Source organism: Herpailurus yagouaroundi, unplaced genomic scaffold (genome assembly GCF_014898765.1).
Source record: "Herpailurus yagouaroundi ecotype Mexico unplaced genomic scaffold, PumYag 139, whole genome shotgun sequence".
Taxonomy (NCBI): Eukaryota; Metazoa; Chordata; class Mammalia; order Carnivora; family Felidae; genus Herpailurus; species Herpailurus yagouaroundi.
The window spans coordinates 1108899-1126617 of NW_024412394.1; the positions used below are offsets into that span (position 1 = coordinate 1108899).

General features: G+C 52.6%; 1 protein-coding gene and 1 long non-coding RNA gene across 2 annotated transcripts in view; one reads left to right on the plus strand and one right to left on the minus strand.

The window, feature by feature from the left end:
- Window positions 1–527: 527 nt before the first annotated feature.
- LOC121029309 (uncharacterized) lies at window positions 528–2783 on the plus strand. Its single transcript, XR_005789672.1, has 2 exons — window positions 528–2048; window positions 2595–2783. It is a non-coding gene; the product is annotated as an uncharacterized LOC121029309 (long non-coding RNA).
- Window positions 2784–6029: 3246 nt separating this feature from the next.
- GRM4 (glutamate metabotropic receptor 4) overlaps window positions 6030–17719 on the minus strand; it is a 151556-nt gene continuing 139866 nt past the window's right edge. Inside the window, exon 11 of the mRNA XM_040473232.1 lies at window positions 6030–6579. Within this exon, the coding sequence (XP_040329166.1) occupies window positions 6479–6579 (101 nt within the window). The 3' untranslated portion in view covers window positions 6030–6478. The remainder of the gene's footprint in view (window positions 6580–17719) is intronic.

Sequence of the window (17719 nt, forward strand, 5' to 3'; positions counted from 1 at the left end):
TGTTCCCGTGGGAGTCAGGGCTCCCGGGCCCAGCACAGCAATGTGATCTTGGCTGACATCTCTGGCCTCCCCTGTCCCTGATCCTCAGTGTCCTCTATAAAAGGATTGGGTGCAGGGGCGCCTGGGTGGCTCAGTCGGTTAAGCTGCCAACTTCAGCTCAGGTCGTGATCTCTCGGTCTGTGAGTTCAAGCCCCACATTGGGCTCTGTGCTGACAGCTCAGAGCCTGGAGCCTGCTTTGGATTCTGTGTCTCCTTCGCTCTCTGCCCCCCCCCCCCCCTCGCTCATGCTCTGTCCTTCTCCCTCTCAAAAATAAATAAACATTAAAAAAGGATCCGTGCGGCTGGCAAGGCTCACAAACGTAGCAGCCCTCAGGGCAGCAGGTAATGAAGAAGATAAAGGGGCGAGTTGGGGCTGGCGCCCTGTCCAAAGGGGACACCTTGCTCCCTCCATCTTGCCCCACGCCTCGTCTCCCCCACCCACTTCTGACTCAGCTGCAGCTGGGGAAGCTTCCGTGCCCTCTGCAGGTAAGCGCTTTTCTCTCCTCTTTCCTGCCACGGGCCTTCTTTCCAAGCCAGCCCCTGTGCCCAGCAGCCGGAAACTGCAAGGAAGGTCGGCTTCTGGGAGGAGATTATATTTGAGAAGGGCTTTGACAGAGCAGAGGACCTGGGGACACGGGTATAGGATTGCTGAAGGTCATCACCCCCTGCCCCCATGGCTCCAGCCCCCTTGGCAGGTCAACCTGGTGCGGACCACATGATCTCATGCCTGCCCCGAGTGGAACAGAGCAGGCACCTGACTAGGGGCAGCTAATCACTAGTGACAGAGGCTGCCTTGACCTGTGGCTTGTGCTGGAATCTGCTCAGGATCTTGACCAAAATGCAGTAGACAGGGCAGTTATGAGTGCAGGAGTGGCGGGGGAAGTACAAGGAGGGGCCGCATGGAATCAAAGCCATCATGCAGCACATTCTGGGAGTAATGGGTGAGCAGGGAGCCGGCCTGTGGCACAAAGAGTGCACCATGCATGGGCGGGAGTGCCTAGCCAGGACAGGGGACATTCATCGAGTGTCCCTCCTCCCCATCATCTCGTGCGAGAACAGAGCACGGTGTGTGGGCACACGTATATACTTCTGCACACAAATGTGCACACAAATGTCCCTGCCAGGTTCAGAGATGTAGAGGATTAGAATATCAGACGGGGCCAGATGAGTGAGCTGGGGCCAGACGATGGGGACCCAGAGCATCAGGAAGTCCTGCGAACCTGTAGATGTTTGTCCTAGACAGCCGCCCAGTGGGGTGGGGAGGGAGCTAGAGACAGCAATGGGATGGGGGATGGGGGATGGGGGTGCGGCTGTGGGAGAGTTGGGACCAGCTGGCCACCCTGGGAAGACATTGCCAAGGCAGAAGCTTCGCATTGGATGTAGGGACAGAGAGAAGGGGGCTGTTTCCAGTTTGGACAACCAAGAGAACCGCGGGGCTGTTGACCTGGTGAGAGGGCTTGTCTTGGTTGGCTGGATTTGGGGGCCTGTGGTTTTAAGGTGACACCAGCCCAGGCAACTGGAATCGCTGATCAGAAGAGAGCCCAGGAGAGAAGTCAGTGGTTCAAAACAATTTCGGAGGCATCAGGATGCAGGGGCCCGAGGGAGAAGAGTTCTTTCTCCAGGAGTAGATATTTGTGCCCATGGAGGGCTGGCTGCCCACTCACGGTCCACTCTGGACCCAATTCCAGTGTTTGGGGGTTTCCCCCATACCAAGCATTCTGTGACGCCAGCTGGGGGGTCCTGTGAAGTCAATCAATTGTGACACTGTCTACCTGGAGATAGCGTCAGATGCCACCGGTTAGGGGCTGGGTCCCACACGACTGTCCCCACTTCAGCCGCCAGTCCGGAGCCCAGGCTGTCACCCGATGGATTGGTCATAAATCGGAGGTTCCCACAACCCCTCCTTGGGTTCGATGAATTTGCTCGCAGAGTTCAGAGAAACATTTCCTTATTAGATCACCAGTTTATTATAAAAGGACATAACTCAGCAACAGGCAGGTGGAAGAGAGGTAGGGGGAGGGGTGCAGAGCATCCGTGCCCTCTTTGTTTTGTTTTGTTTTGTTTTTTCAACGTTTATTTATTTTTGGGACAGAGAGAGACAGAGCATGAACGGGGAGGGGCAGAGAGAGAGGGAGACACAGAATCGGAAACAGGCTCCAGGCTCCGAGCCATCAGCCCAGAGCCTGCCGCGGGGCTCGAACCCACGGACCATGAGATCGCGACCTGGCTGAAGTCGGACGCTTAACCGACTGCGCCACCCAGGCGCCCCAACCCGTGCCCTCTTTGAATCGCCACGTGGTCACCAATCTGGAAGCTCCCTGAACCCCCGTCCTTTTGGGCTTTTGTGGAGACCTGCTCACGCAGATGTGACGATTAAATCACAGGCCACGGGCAACTGATTCACCCTCCCCGCCCCCCTCCCTGAAGGTCTGCGGGAAGGACTGAATCCCATAATCCCCTGTGGCTCTGGCTCCTTCTCCAGGCAACCAGCCCCCAGGCTTACAAAAGTTGCCCCTTTCGCGTAACAAAAGACACGCTGCCGCCTTGTCACTTAGGATATTCCAAGAGTTTCAGGAGCTCTGGGCCAGAAATGGGAAGAACACCAGTGAAACAAACCCTCTCAACCTCCCTCGCAGCTAGTGGTGAGCACGTGACATCCCTGGGCGGCTTGGGCTGGTGCGGACTCTCCTCTCCAGACTTCTCGGTGTATGAGAAAAATTAAAAGGTCGCGGTCATTCAAGTCTTCCTTGCTTGCTGCTGCAGCTGCACGTGTTCCTGACAGTTTCAGGGGTCAAGGGCGGTGCCTGGGACCTCAGACAGCAGGAGGGTAGAGGGGGGGAGCAAAGCCACTGGAGGTGTGGGGGGCCAGCAAGGTGGGTAGAGGCCCGGAGGAGCACCCCCTGGAGAAGTCGGGGGAGGAAGTAACAGCACTGCACAGAGGTCTAGGGGGGTACAGACTGTGCAAGAGGAGGTCCCCAGGGCCAGAAGTCCGTGGTCACCCTGACTCGGAGCTCCTGGAGGAGGGGCTGAAGGCAGCTGCACAGGAGGGGAGGAGGGTGGAGTCCTGGCTCCCCAGGGCAAGGGGGCGGGGGAGACTGGAGAGGGAGAGAGTGTGAATATTTAACAAGAAGCTTCACTGAATTTCTTCCTGTTGCTGCCCCCACCCTGGGGCAGCCTGAGTGCCCTTTTTGACCTCTTGCTAGTAACGGGGCCAGCCCCACTGCAAAAAGCAAGACGCTCTGTTACGGTGCTAGGGCCACGGGCTGTGGGTTGGAGGGACTTGGAGGGCACAGGCCTGCCCACCTCCTGCCCCAGCTGGAGACAGAGGTCCAGAGGACTCTGGGTGATTAAAAGGCCTGGCTCCTCCCCTTGGGCCAGAGCTTCTCCTCCTCCCTGTTCCCTCAGGCTGGCTAAACCCTGGAAACTGATAAAGCCCCTGGGAAGGAGGCCTTGAGAGGAGGAGGCAGGCCCTGTGCTCACCCCGGCTTGGAGGTTGGGGGCCAGGGTGGACAGGACACGGTTTTGGTGAATGATCCAATTCTGGCCGTGTGTCCACAGGCCTCTCTGCTGGGGGTGGGGGAATCTGCCTACACTGGGTATGTGTAGACAGGGTGCCCTCAGAGGGAAGAGTACGCAAAAGCCTGAGTGTTTTTGTCTGGGGTAAACGGCTCAAATCGTTGTTCAGATGTTTTGGTCTCAATTAACCTTTCACATGGTTTTCTGGGGATCTGCCTGCTGTTTGTTGGAGATTCCTCGTGTCAGCAAGTCCTCTTGGTCCGCTATAGATCCCAACAGTTAAAAACCAGAAATAGACAAGAGCCCTTAAATCATGCCCTAACTAAAGCCCTTTGTGTTTCTTTCGCATTCCACTTTCTTGAGGCATTGATAAAGATGTTTTGTAATGACTGGAACTTTCCAATAGCCAGGCCAGGAAAAGCCCATATAGCAACCGAAGGCCCAGAAGACCTCACCCCACACGTCCCTTCTCCTGCCCAGGATCGCGCGCTGAGCACAGACCAACCCCATCCATGATCGCACGCGTGCACACACACACACACACAAACACACACACACACCCGCCTCCTCTCTTGCACGTACCCCCCTCTGAACCTCTCCTATAAAACTCCAGGTGTCCATCTTGCAGGCAGATAGGTCAGATGTTAAGGCTTGAGCATGCCACCTACCCTGACTGCCGGCACCCAGAATACATCTCTCCCTTTCTCTCTTCCACAGCCCTGTCTCTTGAGTTACTGGCTTCTCTTGCGACAAACGAGTTTATCCGAGTTAGTTCGGCAACAGTGTCGGCACACCCAGCCAGAAGCTATTTTTTCGATTTGTCCAGACCTTTCGGGATTCCCTGCATGGGAGCCGCTGGCCGCGGCAGCTCAGCCGGGCTCACCTGTAGGTTTTCTAAGTCAGAAGCTGATAGAAGGATCCATAACACCCATACCAGCCTCTGTTCTCGTAACCTGGACAATCTCCTGTCTGCCACGTTTAGCTGAGTTTAAAGGTCACCGCCTCCTAGAAGCCCTCCTAACTTGCCCCTCTACCTTACAGCAGTCAGTCGATCTTCCTCCCACATCAGCCTTCGCCCCACTGGGTATAACGGTTTGCTTGTTCCCACCCCACATGTACTAGACCATTAGTTCTCAAACCTTTTGGTGTCGGAACCCCTTTACACTCTTAAAAATTATTTAGGACCCCAGAGAGCTTTGGTTTGATGTAGGTTTATCAATATTTTACCACACTTGAAATTAAAGCTGAGACAATTTTAAGTTTTCATTTATTAACTCACTTAAAGATGAAAATAAGAAACTCAGTACATGTTAAAAACAGGAATACACTTTTGTGAAAGATGACTATTTGGGGAAACAAAAGAGCAGAATTTTTCATATTTTTGCAAATCTCTTTAAACGTCTAGCTTAACAGAAGACAGCTGGGTCCTCACACGTGCTTCCATATTCTATCTTGAATATTCCATATTCTACCTTCAATATGCTGCTTTGGTTGAAGTAGACGAAGAAAATCTGGCCTCGTTCAGATAGGGAGCCGGGAAAGAGAGAATTCCAGTAGCCTCTTCCGTTATTGTGGACATTCGTCTTTGATATTACACCAAACCTCAACAGAGGTCATAGATTTTTTTTTTTTTAATTTTTTAAATGTTGTTTATTTTTGAGAGAGAGGGAGACACAGAATCCAAAGCAGGCTCCAGGCTCCAAGCTGTCGGCACAGAGCCCGACCTGGGGCTCGAACCCACGAACCGTGAGAGATCATGACCTGAGCCAAAGTTGGATACTTAACCAACTGAGCCACCCAGATGCCCCCTCTTTTTTCTTTTTTTAAAATTAAGTAGGCTCCATGCCCAATGTGGAGCTTGAACTCACAACCCTGAGATCAAGAGTTTCATGTTCTACTGACTGAGCCAGCCAGGTGCACCAACCTGCTGTAGATTCTTAAGGGTGAGTTCAAGTCTGGAATCTGAAACCTCACCAACAAACTTTTTGTATTCTGTTACATTAAAATCCATTGGTCTATCTTACACTTTGAATGCTCTTTTACCCGTGTAAGATTTTGTAACACCCTGTGTTGGCCATTCGGAAATAAAGTCTTTAAGTTATTAGGAAGCTGTCAAGCTCCTGGTCCCAGAGAAAATTGGTCCCAAATTCAAAGTTTTGCTTGAAAGCTCAAATGTTATCATTGGCAACAAATGCCATTGTTTTCCTTGGAGCAACATGCTCCCTTCATTCATTTTCAAGAAAATTATGTCAAATACCCGAGAAAAATAACTAGTTTGTCTACAGGTTGTTGTTGTTGTTGTTTCCAAGTAAAAACAGTGCCCCATGAAAAAATGGCTGCTTCCGCTTCCGACTCCACCAATCACGTAGCGCTATCCTTTGAGACAATGATTGCGCTTCGAGATGCAGCCGAAATGCCTTCTCTGTCCTTCCCACGTTAGCACACAGGATATTAAAAGGATGTGTACTCAAAGATACAGATTTAATAAAGTTAATGATTTTTATTGGCAAATCAAGGACTTTCAGTGCAGCTGGTGATGGAGTTCAGGGCAGGCCGCCCCCAAATATACCACTTTGACATACTGATTATTTTGAACTACGGTTACTTGGGAAACACGCAAGAAGGATACTCTGACCCTACTCTGTCCCCCTTGAAAGCGGGAAATAAGTCCCCCATGTGAAAGGTACCCTCAGTGTACCAGGAGGTAGAAACATCCTCATCCCCGGCGGTACAGAATGTGGGGCCAAGAAGGCCGGATAAACAAAACCTGCTACTTTGTCATTAATTTACTGCCACAAGCCCCCAACTTCTTTGTCTTATCAATTCTTCACAAAGGTATTGTTTCTGTGCCTAAAAGTATGAAAGCTGTCCGCTTCGGTCACTTCTCTGAGTCTCATATTTTTATGAGCTCCCATATGTGAAATTAAATTTGTTTTTCTCCTGTTAATCTGTCTTCTGTCAATTTAATTTTTGGACCAGCTGAACCACCTGGAAGGGAAGAAGGGAAAAGTGTTCCTCTCCTTCCTGCAAGAAAAGAAAACCGTGGTCACTGTTTGCTTGGTACAGTTTGGTGCCACCAGCCAGATTTGTATTGAGGCACTAGCATTTTTTATTTTCTTTCTTTCTTCTTCTCTTTCTTTCTTTCTTTTTTTTTGAGAAGGAGAGGGGCAGAAGGAGGAAGAGAGAGAGAGAAAGAGAGAGCATCTTAAGCAGGTTCTACGCTCAGTGCAGAGCCCATGGTGGGGCTTGATCCCACGACCCTGGGATCATGACCAGACCTGGACTCAAGAGTCGGATGTGTAACCAAGGAGCCGCCCAGGTGCCCGTAGGCACCAGCATTTTTAGGCGCCACAGCTTGGGCACCATTAGTTGCCAATATTAGCACAATGAAAAAAAATAGCGCCTTAGTATTCAAATGAAAATAGTTTTGACCTTGAGCCCCTCACCCCTGAAAGAGTCTTGGGACCAGACCTTGAGAACTGCGGTGTGTGATCTTGTCCGTGGGTCCTTGGCACAGAGACAATGCCCAACAACCATGCACAGAGTAGGAGTCAACACTGTTGAGCACTCCCTGGGAACTTTCAAGGGACAGATTCATTGTCCTCACATCCACCCTTGAGGGAGGTATTTTTTTTTTTTAATTTTTTTTTTCAACGTTTATTTATTTTTGGGACAGAGAGAGACAGAGCATGAACGGGGGAGGGGCAGAGAGAGAGGGAGGCACAGAATCGGAAACAGGCTCCAGGCTCTGAGCCATCAGCCCAGAGCCCGACGCGGGGCTCGAACTCACGGACCGCGAGATCGTGACCTGGCTGAAGTCGGACGCTTAACCGACTGCGCCACCCAGGCGCCCTGAGGGAGGTATTTTTATTATCACACCCATTCCACAGGTGAGGGGACCAAGGCACAGAACAGTGCCGCTCTCTACCTCCTCTCTATTAAAACCAGAATCAATTGGGGCGCGTGGGTGGCTCAGTTGGTTAAGTATCTGACTTCGGCTCAGGTCATGATCTCACGGTCCGTGAGTTCGAGGCCCACGCCAGGGTCTGCACTGACAGCTGGAAACCTGGAGCCTGCTTCGGATTCTGGGTCTCCCTCTCTCTCTGTCCCTCCCCTACTCATGCTCTGTCTCTCTCCCTCTCTCAAAAATAAGTAAACATTAAAAATTTTTTTTTAAAAAAAAGAGAGAATCAGTCAACCTCCAGAAATGCGTCTGGGAAAGGATTACACCCTGTGTTTCTTAGCCCTTCAAATTCTTAGCTCTTCAAATTCTACAAAGTTCCATCAATACAGGGGCACCTGGGTGGCTCAGTCGGTTAAACGTCTGACTCCTGATTTCCACTCAGGTCATGATCTCATGGTTCACGCGTTCAAGCCCCAAGTCAGCCTCTGTACTGACAGCCTGCTTGGGATTCTCTCTCCCCACCCCCTCTGCTCCTCCCCTGCTCACACACCCTCTTTCAAAATAAACAAGCCAACTTAAAACAACATTCTCCATCGATACATGTGAGCCTCCCAGGTAGCCCTCAAGACAGCAACAGACCTCCTCGTCCCTACGCTCAAAAGACCTCAAAGGATTGAAGGGTGCCCGGGTCTCATGCCCAGGCCTGCTAGGGTCCTCCTGGACATCAGAGCTGCCTGGACATCAGGTCGGCTGGAGGACAGCCCCGTGCTCTGGCAGCAGCCGTGCCCAGCCTGGCCCCGAGTGCCCGGTGACCACACGGCCCCAGTCCCTCTCCCAGAAATGCTTCCCCTGTGGGACAGGTCCGGCTCTGGTTGGGCTGTGACCTCCCCTCTCTGGACAGCGGGGTGCTGGCGGGGTGCAGCCTCACTGACCGCGTTTCCCTCTTGGCTGGCCAGTGCTGAGCCCTCCGAGCTGTCGCCGAGGCGGCCCAGACCCAGCATGCCAATCACCTCCGTGAGGTGCCTAGCCGGCTGACAGAATCAGTTAACACACAGACGCCTCTCTGCTGTTTGCTGAGGCCCCCGGAGGCCCCATGCTCATTTTCTCCCCCCACCAGCATCGCAGAAAAGTAAATACCTACCCGGAGACGCTTCAGTGGGTAAACAACCTAGAGTTTGCTCTCCAAATTGCCACCTGCCCCCACCTCCAAAGGCTGCCCTGAGGGCTGACAGGTTTCTCTGTAATTCATTGCCCTGGATTCCCCTGTCACCCACTGCCCACCCCCACCGGCACCGCATGCTGTCGCGGCAGGAGGGGCGGTGGGGAGGGCTCTGCGGTGGTAGGGCCTCCCTGAAGGGGCCGGTTGCTGCAGGAGCTCCCTGGAGCGCTAGAGGCAGAACTGGGACATCGCCAAGCTCAGAAGGAGTGGGCAGGTCTGAGGGGTGCAGAGTGGAGAGGACAGATGAGACCTGCAGCCATCCAGGACCAAGGACCCTCCGCCAAGCAGTGGCTCTCAGAGGAGCCGCCCCCCAATGTCGTAGCTCGCTGGATCTCTGTCTTTCTCTCGTGGTGTGCTACCCGGGGTCCCTCTGCCCTGCTCTAAAACTCCCCCCAGCCCCTTGTCATCCTGGCGTCTTCAGATCTCTGTCCCTTCCCACCCTCATGTCCACACCCCTCCCTGTTCTTACCTCCTCATCCCATCCCGCCCTAAGGAGCCCCTGTGACTCCCCCTTTCCCCACCCTTGGGTCCCCCTGAGGTGTGTCAGTCAACAGAAGCCCCGGCAACTCAGGTCACCATGACAGCACTGAGCAAGGTCACGGAGGGCCAGGCCGGGAGGGGTCCCTGCCCTAGAGAGCCTAGGAGACAGACAGGAGGTCACACGTATCATGTCTCTGCGTCCCACGCACCCCCCTTTCCCACTTTACAGGTTCAGAAACCAGGTGGGTGAGGCTAAGGGCCTTGCCCAGGGTGACACAGCCGGCAAGGGACTGAGCTGGACCAGACTCCAGGCCTTGTCCTCGACTTTGGAAAGCATATAGCCGTCGAGCTGCAGGGCACTTTGGCCTGAAATCCAACCCTTGGAAGTGTCTGTTAACACCTCGGACGGACACTCAGTTTCTTCATCTGCAAAATGGAAGCAAACAAGTTCCTGCCTCAGGAAACGTCAGGAGAACTTCTGTCGCCTGCTAGGCACTTAGAAAACCGTAGGGCTAATTACTATTGCTACTGCCGGGGTCTATCATTGCTGCTGGTCTCATGAAAGTCCCGAATCCAAGAGTGACTTTTTTTTCAAGTTTACTGATTTTGAGAGAGAGAGAGTGTGTGAATGTGTGCACGAGTGGGGGAGGGGCAGAGAGAGCGAGGAAGAGAGAGAATCCCAAGCAGGCTCCGTGCTGTCAGCTGTCAGCACGGAGCCCAATGCAGGGCTCAAACCCACAAACCATGAGATCACAGCCTGAGCTGATACCAAGAGTCAGATTCTTAACCGGCGGAGCCACCCAGGCAGCCCCAAAGGGTGACTTTTAAGGGATAGTTGTGCCAGATAAACATTCCCTGGGATGACACCTCCCTCCCCAGGATGCCCCGTTGGGGGAGAGGAGGGTGTAGAACGGTGACGGCTGGGATCAGGAGCTGAAGGCTGAGAGGGCAGTGGGCGCAGAATCTGACAGCTGCGAGTGAAGACGGCCTAAGAAGATTAAGATTTGCTGTGTGAACATCACTGGATGTCAGCAAGAGGGCGGGAGCCTGGCTGATAACCTGCTGCAGGGCCCGATAAGGAGAATTCACCCCCAAATCCCCAGGCCCCGGGAGGAGGGCCCTGGGGGCTGAGAGGTTGTCTGGGAACCCGTATGGCAATTTGGAGCCAGCCTTCGAGCAAAGGTGGGGAGCTGGCCCAGGCCTGAGATGTTTGGCGCTGGGAGCGCCCCCTGCATTTGGAAGGTTTTGCTGCAGGCAGGAGGGGCCCTTGCCCAGGGTGCAGGCAGGTGTCAGAGGGTTCACCACGGTGTGGGCCAGGGGGCTACCTACAGCTCCTGGAAAGCACAGCATCCCGTGGCCACCTCAAGTGTGAGGCCCAACGTCCAGGCTTTGTTTTCTGTGTAAACTGAACAGGTCCCTGTGAACTGTGGCTCTTCTAATACCGAATGTTGGGAGAATAAAAGCTGGGTCACAAATCTGTGATATTGGCTGGCTCCAGTTTTTACGTGTGGAGAAACACATTTCTATCTTGTTTAAGCCGCTGTTAATTCGGGTCTCTGCTGTGTGACACCAATCCACAGATATAACTAATAGACCAGCTACGGCTTGACTACTGCTTTCCTGGGGCGGGAAGGGCAGACAACCATCTCTACAGCAGAGGCCCTTTTTATATTTGTTTGATGTTTACTCTCATGTTAAAATAATTTAATTTTTTCAGTAGGTGAAACGTGCACATAATACAACATTTAAAAAGCACAGAAGTTTGTCATTAGCTTAGATTTGACTAGGAGCTCCCGGGGGGCTCAGTCGGTTGAGCGTCCAACTTCAGCTCAGGTCGTGATCTCGCAGCTCGTGAGTTCAAGGCCTGCGTCGGGCTCTGTGCTGGCAGCGCAGAGCCCGGAGCCTGCTTCAGATTCTATGTCTCCCTCTCTCCCTGCCCCAACCCACTCGCATTCTGTCTCTGTCTCTCTCAAAAGTAAATAAACATTTTTTTTTAATTGAAAAAAAGAATAGATTTGACTGTAACAGAGGCTGTCATTTGACAGGGGCTGAAATCAGGTGGGTCCCCTTTTCCATGGCCCAACATGGCGGCCATGAGAGCTGTGTCCCAGGCAACAGGAAGGAGGCAGGAGAGACGAAGAAAGGGGCCAAGGATACACCAGCTGTCTTTTAAGGATGGTTTTCATTTTTTTATTTTTTAAAGTTCATTTCTTTGTTTTGAGAGAGAGGGCATGCGCCAGCAGGGGAAGGGCAGAGAGAGAGGGAGAAACAGAGAATCCCAAGTAGGCTCCACACTGTCAGCCCAGAGCCCGATGCGGGGCTTGAACTCATGAACCATGAGATCATGACCAAGAGTCAGACGCTTACCAGACTTAGCCACCCAGGCGCCCCTTAAGGATGGCTTTTAGAAGCAGCCACATGATGCTTCTACTTATACTCCAGAGGTAAGAACTTAATCACATAACTGCACCAAGCCATGAGGAAGACTGGGGAATGTAGTCCTCTCTGGGCAGCCACGTGCTCAAGGGGAGAATGGACATTGGTGAACATCAATCACGCAAAAGTTATACAATGAACAGCTTTGCAGAGATCCTCCGGGAGCGGGCATAAGGCAACTTTCCGGGGTGATGTCATGTTCTATATCTTGGCGGAAGTTGGATTACACAGGGATAATCCCTTTTCAGAGCTGTAGGAATGCTCCTCCACTTAAGATTTGTGCATTTCACTTTATGTAAATATCATCTCCAGACATCCCCACACAAACATAAAAAAAAAAACAACCCTATAAACAAACATTGAACTCTAGTTAATGATGCACATCCCGCAGTGTTTAGGGGTGAAGTATACTGATGCTTGCAACCAATTTGAAATGCCTCAAAAAATAAGATGGATGGAAGGATGTGGGATAAAGTAAACCTAGTGAAATGTTGATTATAGAATTTAGGTGGTGGATAGATGGGTGTCCTCTATTCGACTCTTTCAACCTTTCTGTATGCTTAAAAATTATCATGATAAAATATTTGTAAAAAAAAAAAAAAAGGTCCCCCTTGTCCCCCTCCCATCCTCAAGCCACCAGATCCTTCTACCAGCTTCTCCTACCTCTTGTGAGCCTAGACATATGCAAACATACTGTCTACACAGCAGCCTGTGCTGTCTACACAGTCTGGTGTATGTGCTGTCTGCATCTTGATGGAAAGAAACCCCTGATTCAAAACCCTCCTGGGAGCCACTGTCCCCTGAGTTGGCCCAGGCAATCAAAATGGGTGGCCCCTCTAGAGACTTCCCCTCATCACCTCAAATCCCCATGGCTTCCCAGGAGCCCACCAGCCCTTGCCCCGCCCCCCACCTCCTCCCATGAGCCCTAATCCTCTCCCTCCCCCAGGCTCCCTCCTGGGCTACCACCACCTCCCTCTTCTTACAGCCTTCCCATCACCTCAGGGCCTTGCGAAATCCAGATGATTCCTTCCCAGTACCTCTGTAACCCCTCTTGTACCCTTCCCCCACCCCATACTTCAGGATGAATGGGGCCGGAAGTTACCCTCCTTTGCTCTCCTTGGTCTCTTGGTCCCAATCCTTCTTTCAGGCTCTCAGCCCCTGGGCTTCCTTGCCCCGCTTTCTAGTCAGCCATCTTGGTGATCCATTGCACAGAGGAGAGGCTCTGACTGGGGCTCTGAGGGGGTCCTCAGCAAGGTGCCACCTTGGTGAGGTCTTGAAAGGTGACCAGGGGTTTGACAGATGGAGAGTGGAAACAGCATTCCAGGCTGAGTGGATGGCACAAGGAGAGGCCAGAAGTGGGGGGAGAGCAGGCTCAGTCAGGGAACAGAGATGGGGCCAGCACTGGTGTGGTGATGCCTGCAGGGTGGGGACAGAGAAACAGAGGGACAGGAGGCCCCAGAAGGAGGGAGCCCAGGGCCTTGAGGCCATGCAAAGGAATGGGAGCTTGTTCATGCAGGCAGTTCATGGGAGAGGGCGTCTACCCCATCAGAAGTTGAAGAGGACAGAGGTGCCTGCGTGGCTCAGTCGGTTAAGCGTCTGGCTTCAGCTCAGGTCATGATCTCATGGTTCATGAGTTCGAGCCCTGCGTCTGGCTCTGTGCTGACAGCTCAAAGCCTGGAGGCTGCTTCAGATTCTGCGTCTCCCTCTCTCTCGCCCCCTCCCCGCTTACGCTCTGTCCCTCTCTGTCTCTCAATAATAAGTAATCATCTTGAAAAGAAGAAGAAGAAGAAGTTGAAGAGGACAGAGCCATCCCAGGGACCCAGGGACCCAGGCCCCCGGGAGCAGTGGAACTCCAGGGCTGGAAGGAAAAGACACTTACTTTTGAATGGCATTGCAAAATTCCCCTCCGTGGGGTTGTGCCAACCTCAGGCTGCTCCAGTGAGGTTTGAGAGGCCTGCTTTGTGCATGGAGTTTCTGCACAAGGTACTCAAGCCCGGGGCCTGGAGACCCAACCAGGTATTGATTTTCCCCAGCAGGTTTGTAGAGAAGCCTCTGCTCCAAAGTGCCAGCCCCCCTGCCTCCCTCTCCCTTCCCCTCCTCCTCCTCCTGCCCCATGCAGCTTCCCCCACCTGCCCTCACCAGGCTCCCAGCCCCAGCCTCTGCACTTAGCTTAGGGGAGCCCCTCCTCCGGGAAGCCCTACCTGAACCCCACCCAGGGAGTGAGAGCCCTTCTCTGTGTGCCGCTCTGTGTGGGCTTTGCTCGCCCCCCTCCCCGCCCCCCCCATCTCTGTGTGTTGCAGCTCTTAGTTTAAGGTGAGGCCCCATTCACTGTAAACGATTTGGTGTGTGTGTGTATGTGTGTGTGTGTGTGTGTGGCAAGTTGGGGGCAGCAGGTCTTCTAGCTTTGGGGCGGCCATCTTTCCTATTAGGCCCTAAATCACTGATAGCTATTCAGCCATCACTGCAGGTTCACACCCTGCTGGTAAAATGATCTGTCTCTAGGCTTCCTTGAAAAGAGGACACAGACGTCACAAGCAGGGTGTAAAAATTTGGGTGGGACAAGTGATTGGAGTTCGGTTTCTTGCCAGATTTGGGGGGGTGGGCAGTGGAGGTATCAGGGAAAAATCCAAGAACTCACAGCCTACAGATACGATTGATCTAGAGAGACCGATGGCATGTTACTACTCAACACTTCCTTATCATAGGAGAGGCGAAGACACAGGGCACATTGTGAAAGATGAGATAGTGGGAAAGCCCAGGGAAGTCAGAGCTCAGCACTGAGCTTCTGGGCTTGTTTGTTACTGCAGCATAACTTGGCCTATCCTGACAGCTACAGACACCCTCTGGTCATATAGGAGAGCAGCCTCCGTCTCCCCTTTATATAGACAAGGAGAGGTGGTCACAGAGACACAGGGCAGCAGTTCTGCCTCACAGCACTCGCTGATCAATCATTCAGTGGGTATTTATCGAACACGTACTGTGTCAGACATGTTCTAGGCACCGAGAATACTAAGTAATGAACAAGGGTTGAAAGTCCCTGCCCTCATGGAACTTACAGTCCGGTGGGGAAGAGACAGGCAATAAATAAAAAAGCAACAGATACATAGAATGTTTTTATAGCACTTATGAAGAAAGAAAAAGCAAAACCAGAAGATAGAGGCCTGGAGAGTGTGTGCTATTTTAGAAGGGCGTGGTCAGGGGTGCCTTTCCGAGGAATGGCACGTGAACAGAGACCAGAAGGAAGTAAAAGAGTGAACCATGCGGCCATCTGGGGAGAGAGCGGTCCAGGCAGCAGTGATAGCAGGTGCAAAGGTCCTGAGGTAGGAGTCTACTTAGAACTCGGTATGCATCCTGGATGCTGACGCTGGGACCAAGACCTAGGTCTCTCTCGCTCTCACTCTCCAGCAGCTCAGAAGGACAATATCAGACCAGGTTCAAGAGGAGCAAGTCAGGCAGGCTGCCTCGGGGCCTCCTCCCTTTGAGTGCCCCCAAACCGCAGCCCTGGCTGCTCCCTAGATAACAGGTGGCCACATAAACTGCTTCATGCCAAGAATCCAGAACATGCCTTATTTGCAAATGTCATAATGCCTGACTACCTATAACAACTCTCCCCAACCTGGGTGCCATGGGCCAGGAACCAGACAGGGAGAAGTCCTGTTCTTGCCCACCCTCGGGCAGCCTCTTTAGTGTCCAAGTGTGGGCGGAAGAAGGAAACCTTGCGGGTAGATACCCCACCCCACCCCTAGGAGCAAGCAGCTAATGAGAGCCCTGCTGAGGGCTCGGAGCTGGGGACCGTAGGCCCAGTGGAGGGTTACCAGGGGTGAAGCCCCAGGTGGTTCTAAAATGAGGCCACTCTGAGGCCAGCTGCCCGGGGAAGGTGTTTCCCACTCAGGCCACCAGGGCGAGAGATGAACCATGACGTTAAGGGGCCAGGCTGCCTGGGCCTGAGCCGCAGCTCTGTCCCTCACTATCTGCCCCCCTCGGGCAGCTACAGGTGCCTCTCTCCTGTAAACTGGGGGTGATAACAACAGGGTTAGTGCGGGGCTAAATGAGATCATACGTAGCCCAAGACACGTGCTACCAGAGTGTTTCTTAACTAAAAAGGAAAACGCTTAGTAGCGTGTATTTTAAAATCGCCCTCTTCCATGTAATTGTATTGAAGATGTTCAGGAGGAAAAGGGTTTGCCCCCTTTAAGAATAATCTGGGGAGAAACTGCTTCTGTCAGCACGAAGTCGGTGATTAGGAACCAAAGCAAGAGCTGCGGAGGGTTTAATTAGTTCCTTTAACGTTAGAGTCAAGCCCTGAGGTCCGCACAGGTGGGAGCGGCGGCCAGCCTGGGGAGAGCCAGCACGCCCTGGGTGGGGGCACCAGCTGGCAGTGAGCCGCCACCCCAGCCGCAGCCAGCGGGCCGAGCTGAGTTGGCAGAGCCCGGTGCCTGTGGTCCAGAATCTCCACCTGTAGGCCTCGGACCCTCAACAGCCAGGGAGGCCCGAGGTGAGGCGGACTGCGGGTGCCGGGGCCCGGAAGCTGGGTGATGGGATAAAACACACGTGTGTTGAGAGAATGAAAAGTCTGGTGATGACAAGAGGAGTAAGTCACACGCCACCGGGGCCAGGCCTCCGTTATCTGTTCAAACTCTCTGGACAGATGTCATCTTATTTTTCCAGCTCTTTGACTACTAAGGCACTTTCCGTGTGTCCTTGAAAGGAAAAAAGCATGACTGGAGGAGGGGGCCGTGAGCTGGTCCTTTCCAGCTTTGGGTCCACACTGGCGGTATCAGTCTTCCTTTGAGGCCAAAACAAGCACCCATATGACTTATTGAGTATCTGCTAAGTGCCCTGCACCGTGCGTTCTTCAGTCCTCGCAACCGCTATGCCACACGGAGGCCACAAGCCCATTTCCATCCCACAGACAGGAAAGCACTTTAAATGAGTCCTCTGCAAATTTGCCAAGCTCAGGGAGCTCCCACAGAGCAGATTTTCCTCCAGAGGGGTGCTCGGCGATCAGGACTGTGGCTGGGGTCCTGGCCGCCCCCTTCCCTCCTTAGATCTCTCCACGTGTCCCTCTCCCTCTCTCAGGGCCCCATTCCCGGGTGTCCCCCTGAAGGGCTGCAGCCAGATACGGAATTCCCTTCCAGCAACAGCAGTCACTGCGGCGGAAGTTAGTTCCCACCAAGTGCCAGAATGCAGCAGGGTTTTAAAAAGAAGCCCGGATGCCAGGAGAAATTAAGGAAGACATTCATGGATGGAGCGATACACCGTGCTCCTGGACTGGGAGACTCCATTACAGGTAGCGCCGATCCTCCCCAAAAGGATCTGTAGATTCAGCAGGAGCCCAGTCAAAGGCCCAGCAGGTGTCTGTGGAAATCAACAAGCCTACTGCAAAAGGCCTATGACAATGCAAAAGATCTAAAATGACCAAGACGGTCATGAAGAAGAAAGAACAAAGATGAACAGCTTAAGCTACCTGATTTTAAAACTTTCTATAAAGCTATGGCGATGAAGACACTGTGATATCCGGGGTGCCTGGGTGGCTCAGTCGCTTAAGCGTCCAACTTCGTCTCAGGTCATGATCACACGGCTTGTGAGTTCGAGCCCCACGTCGGGTTCTGTGCTGACAGAGCAGAGCCTGGAGCCTGCTTCAGAATCTGTGTCTCCCTCTCTCGTTGTGCCTCCCCTGCTCACGCTCTGTCTCTCTCAAAAATAAACATTAAGACACTGTGATATTGGTTTAAGGGTAGACAAATAGACTAATTTAATAGAATCCAAAAATAGACCCACACATACATACATGGTCAACTGATTTATGACAAGGGCACCGAAGGGGAGTAGAATACATGACCCCAAAATATGCCACTTCGGCATGCAGATGATAATGAGCTGGAGCGATCAAGACACAGCAGACTCAGAAAAAGCTTTCACCTCTCTCTTAACTACCTAAAGAATTTCATAGGGGGCCTGGCTCAGACAGAGAGCTATGACCAGAGATAACTTTTCTCTGAAGGACCTATCTATATGGCAGGGTAAACAACATCTAATTGCCCAACATCTGCTTTTCTTATTGTCCTTACTACCCTCCCCTCCTCTGAAGCCTCAGGCCCCAATCCCATTCCTCAGCTCAGGAT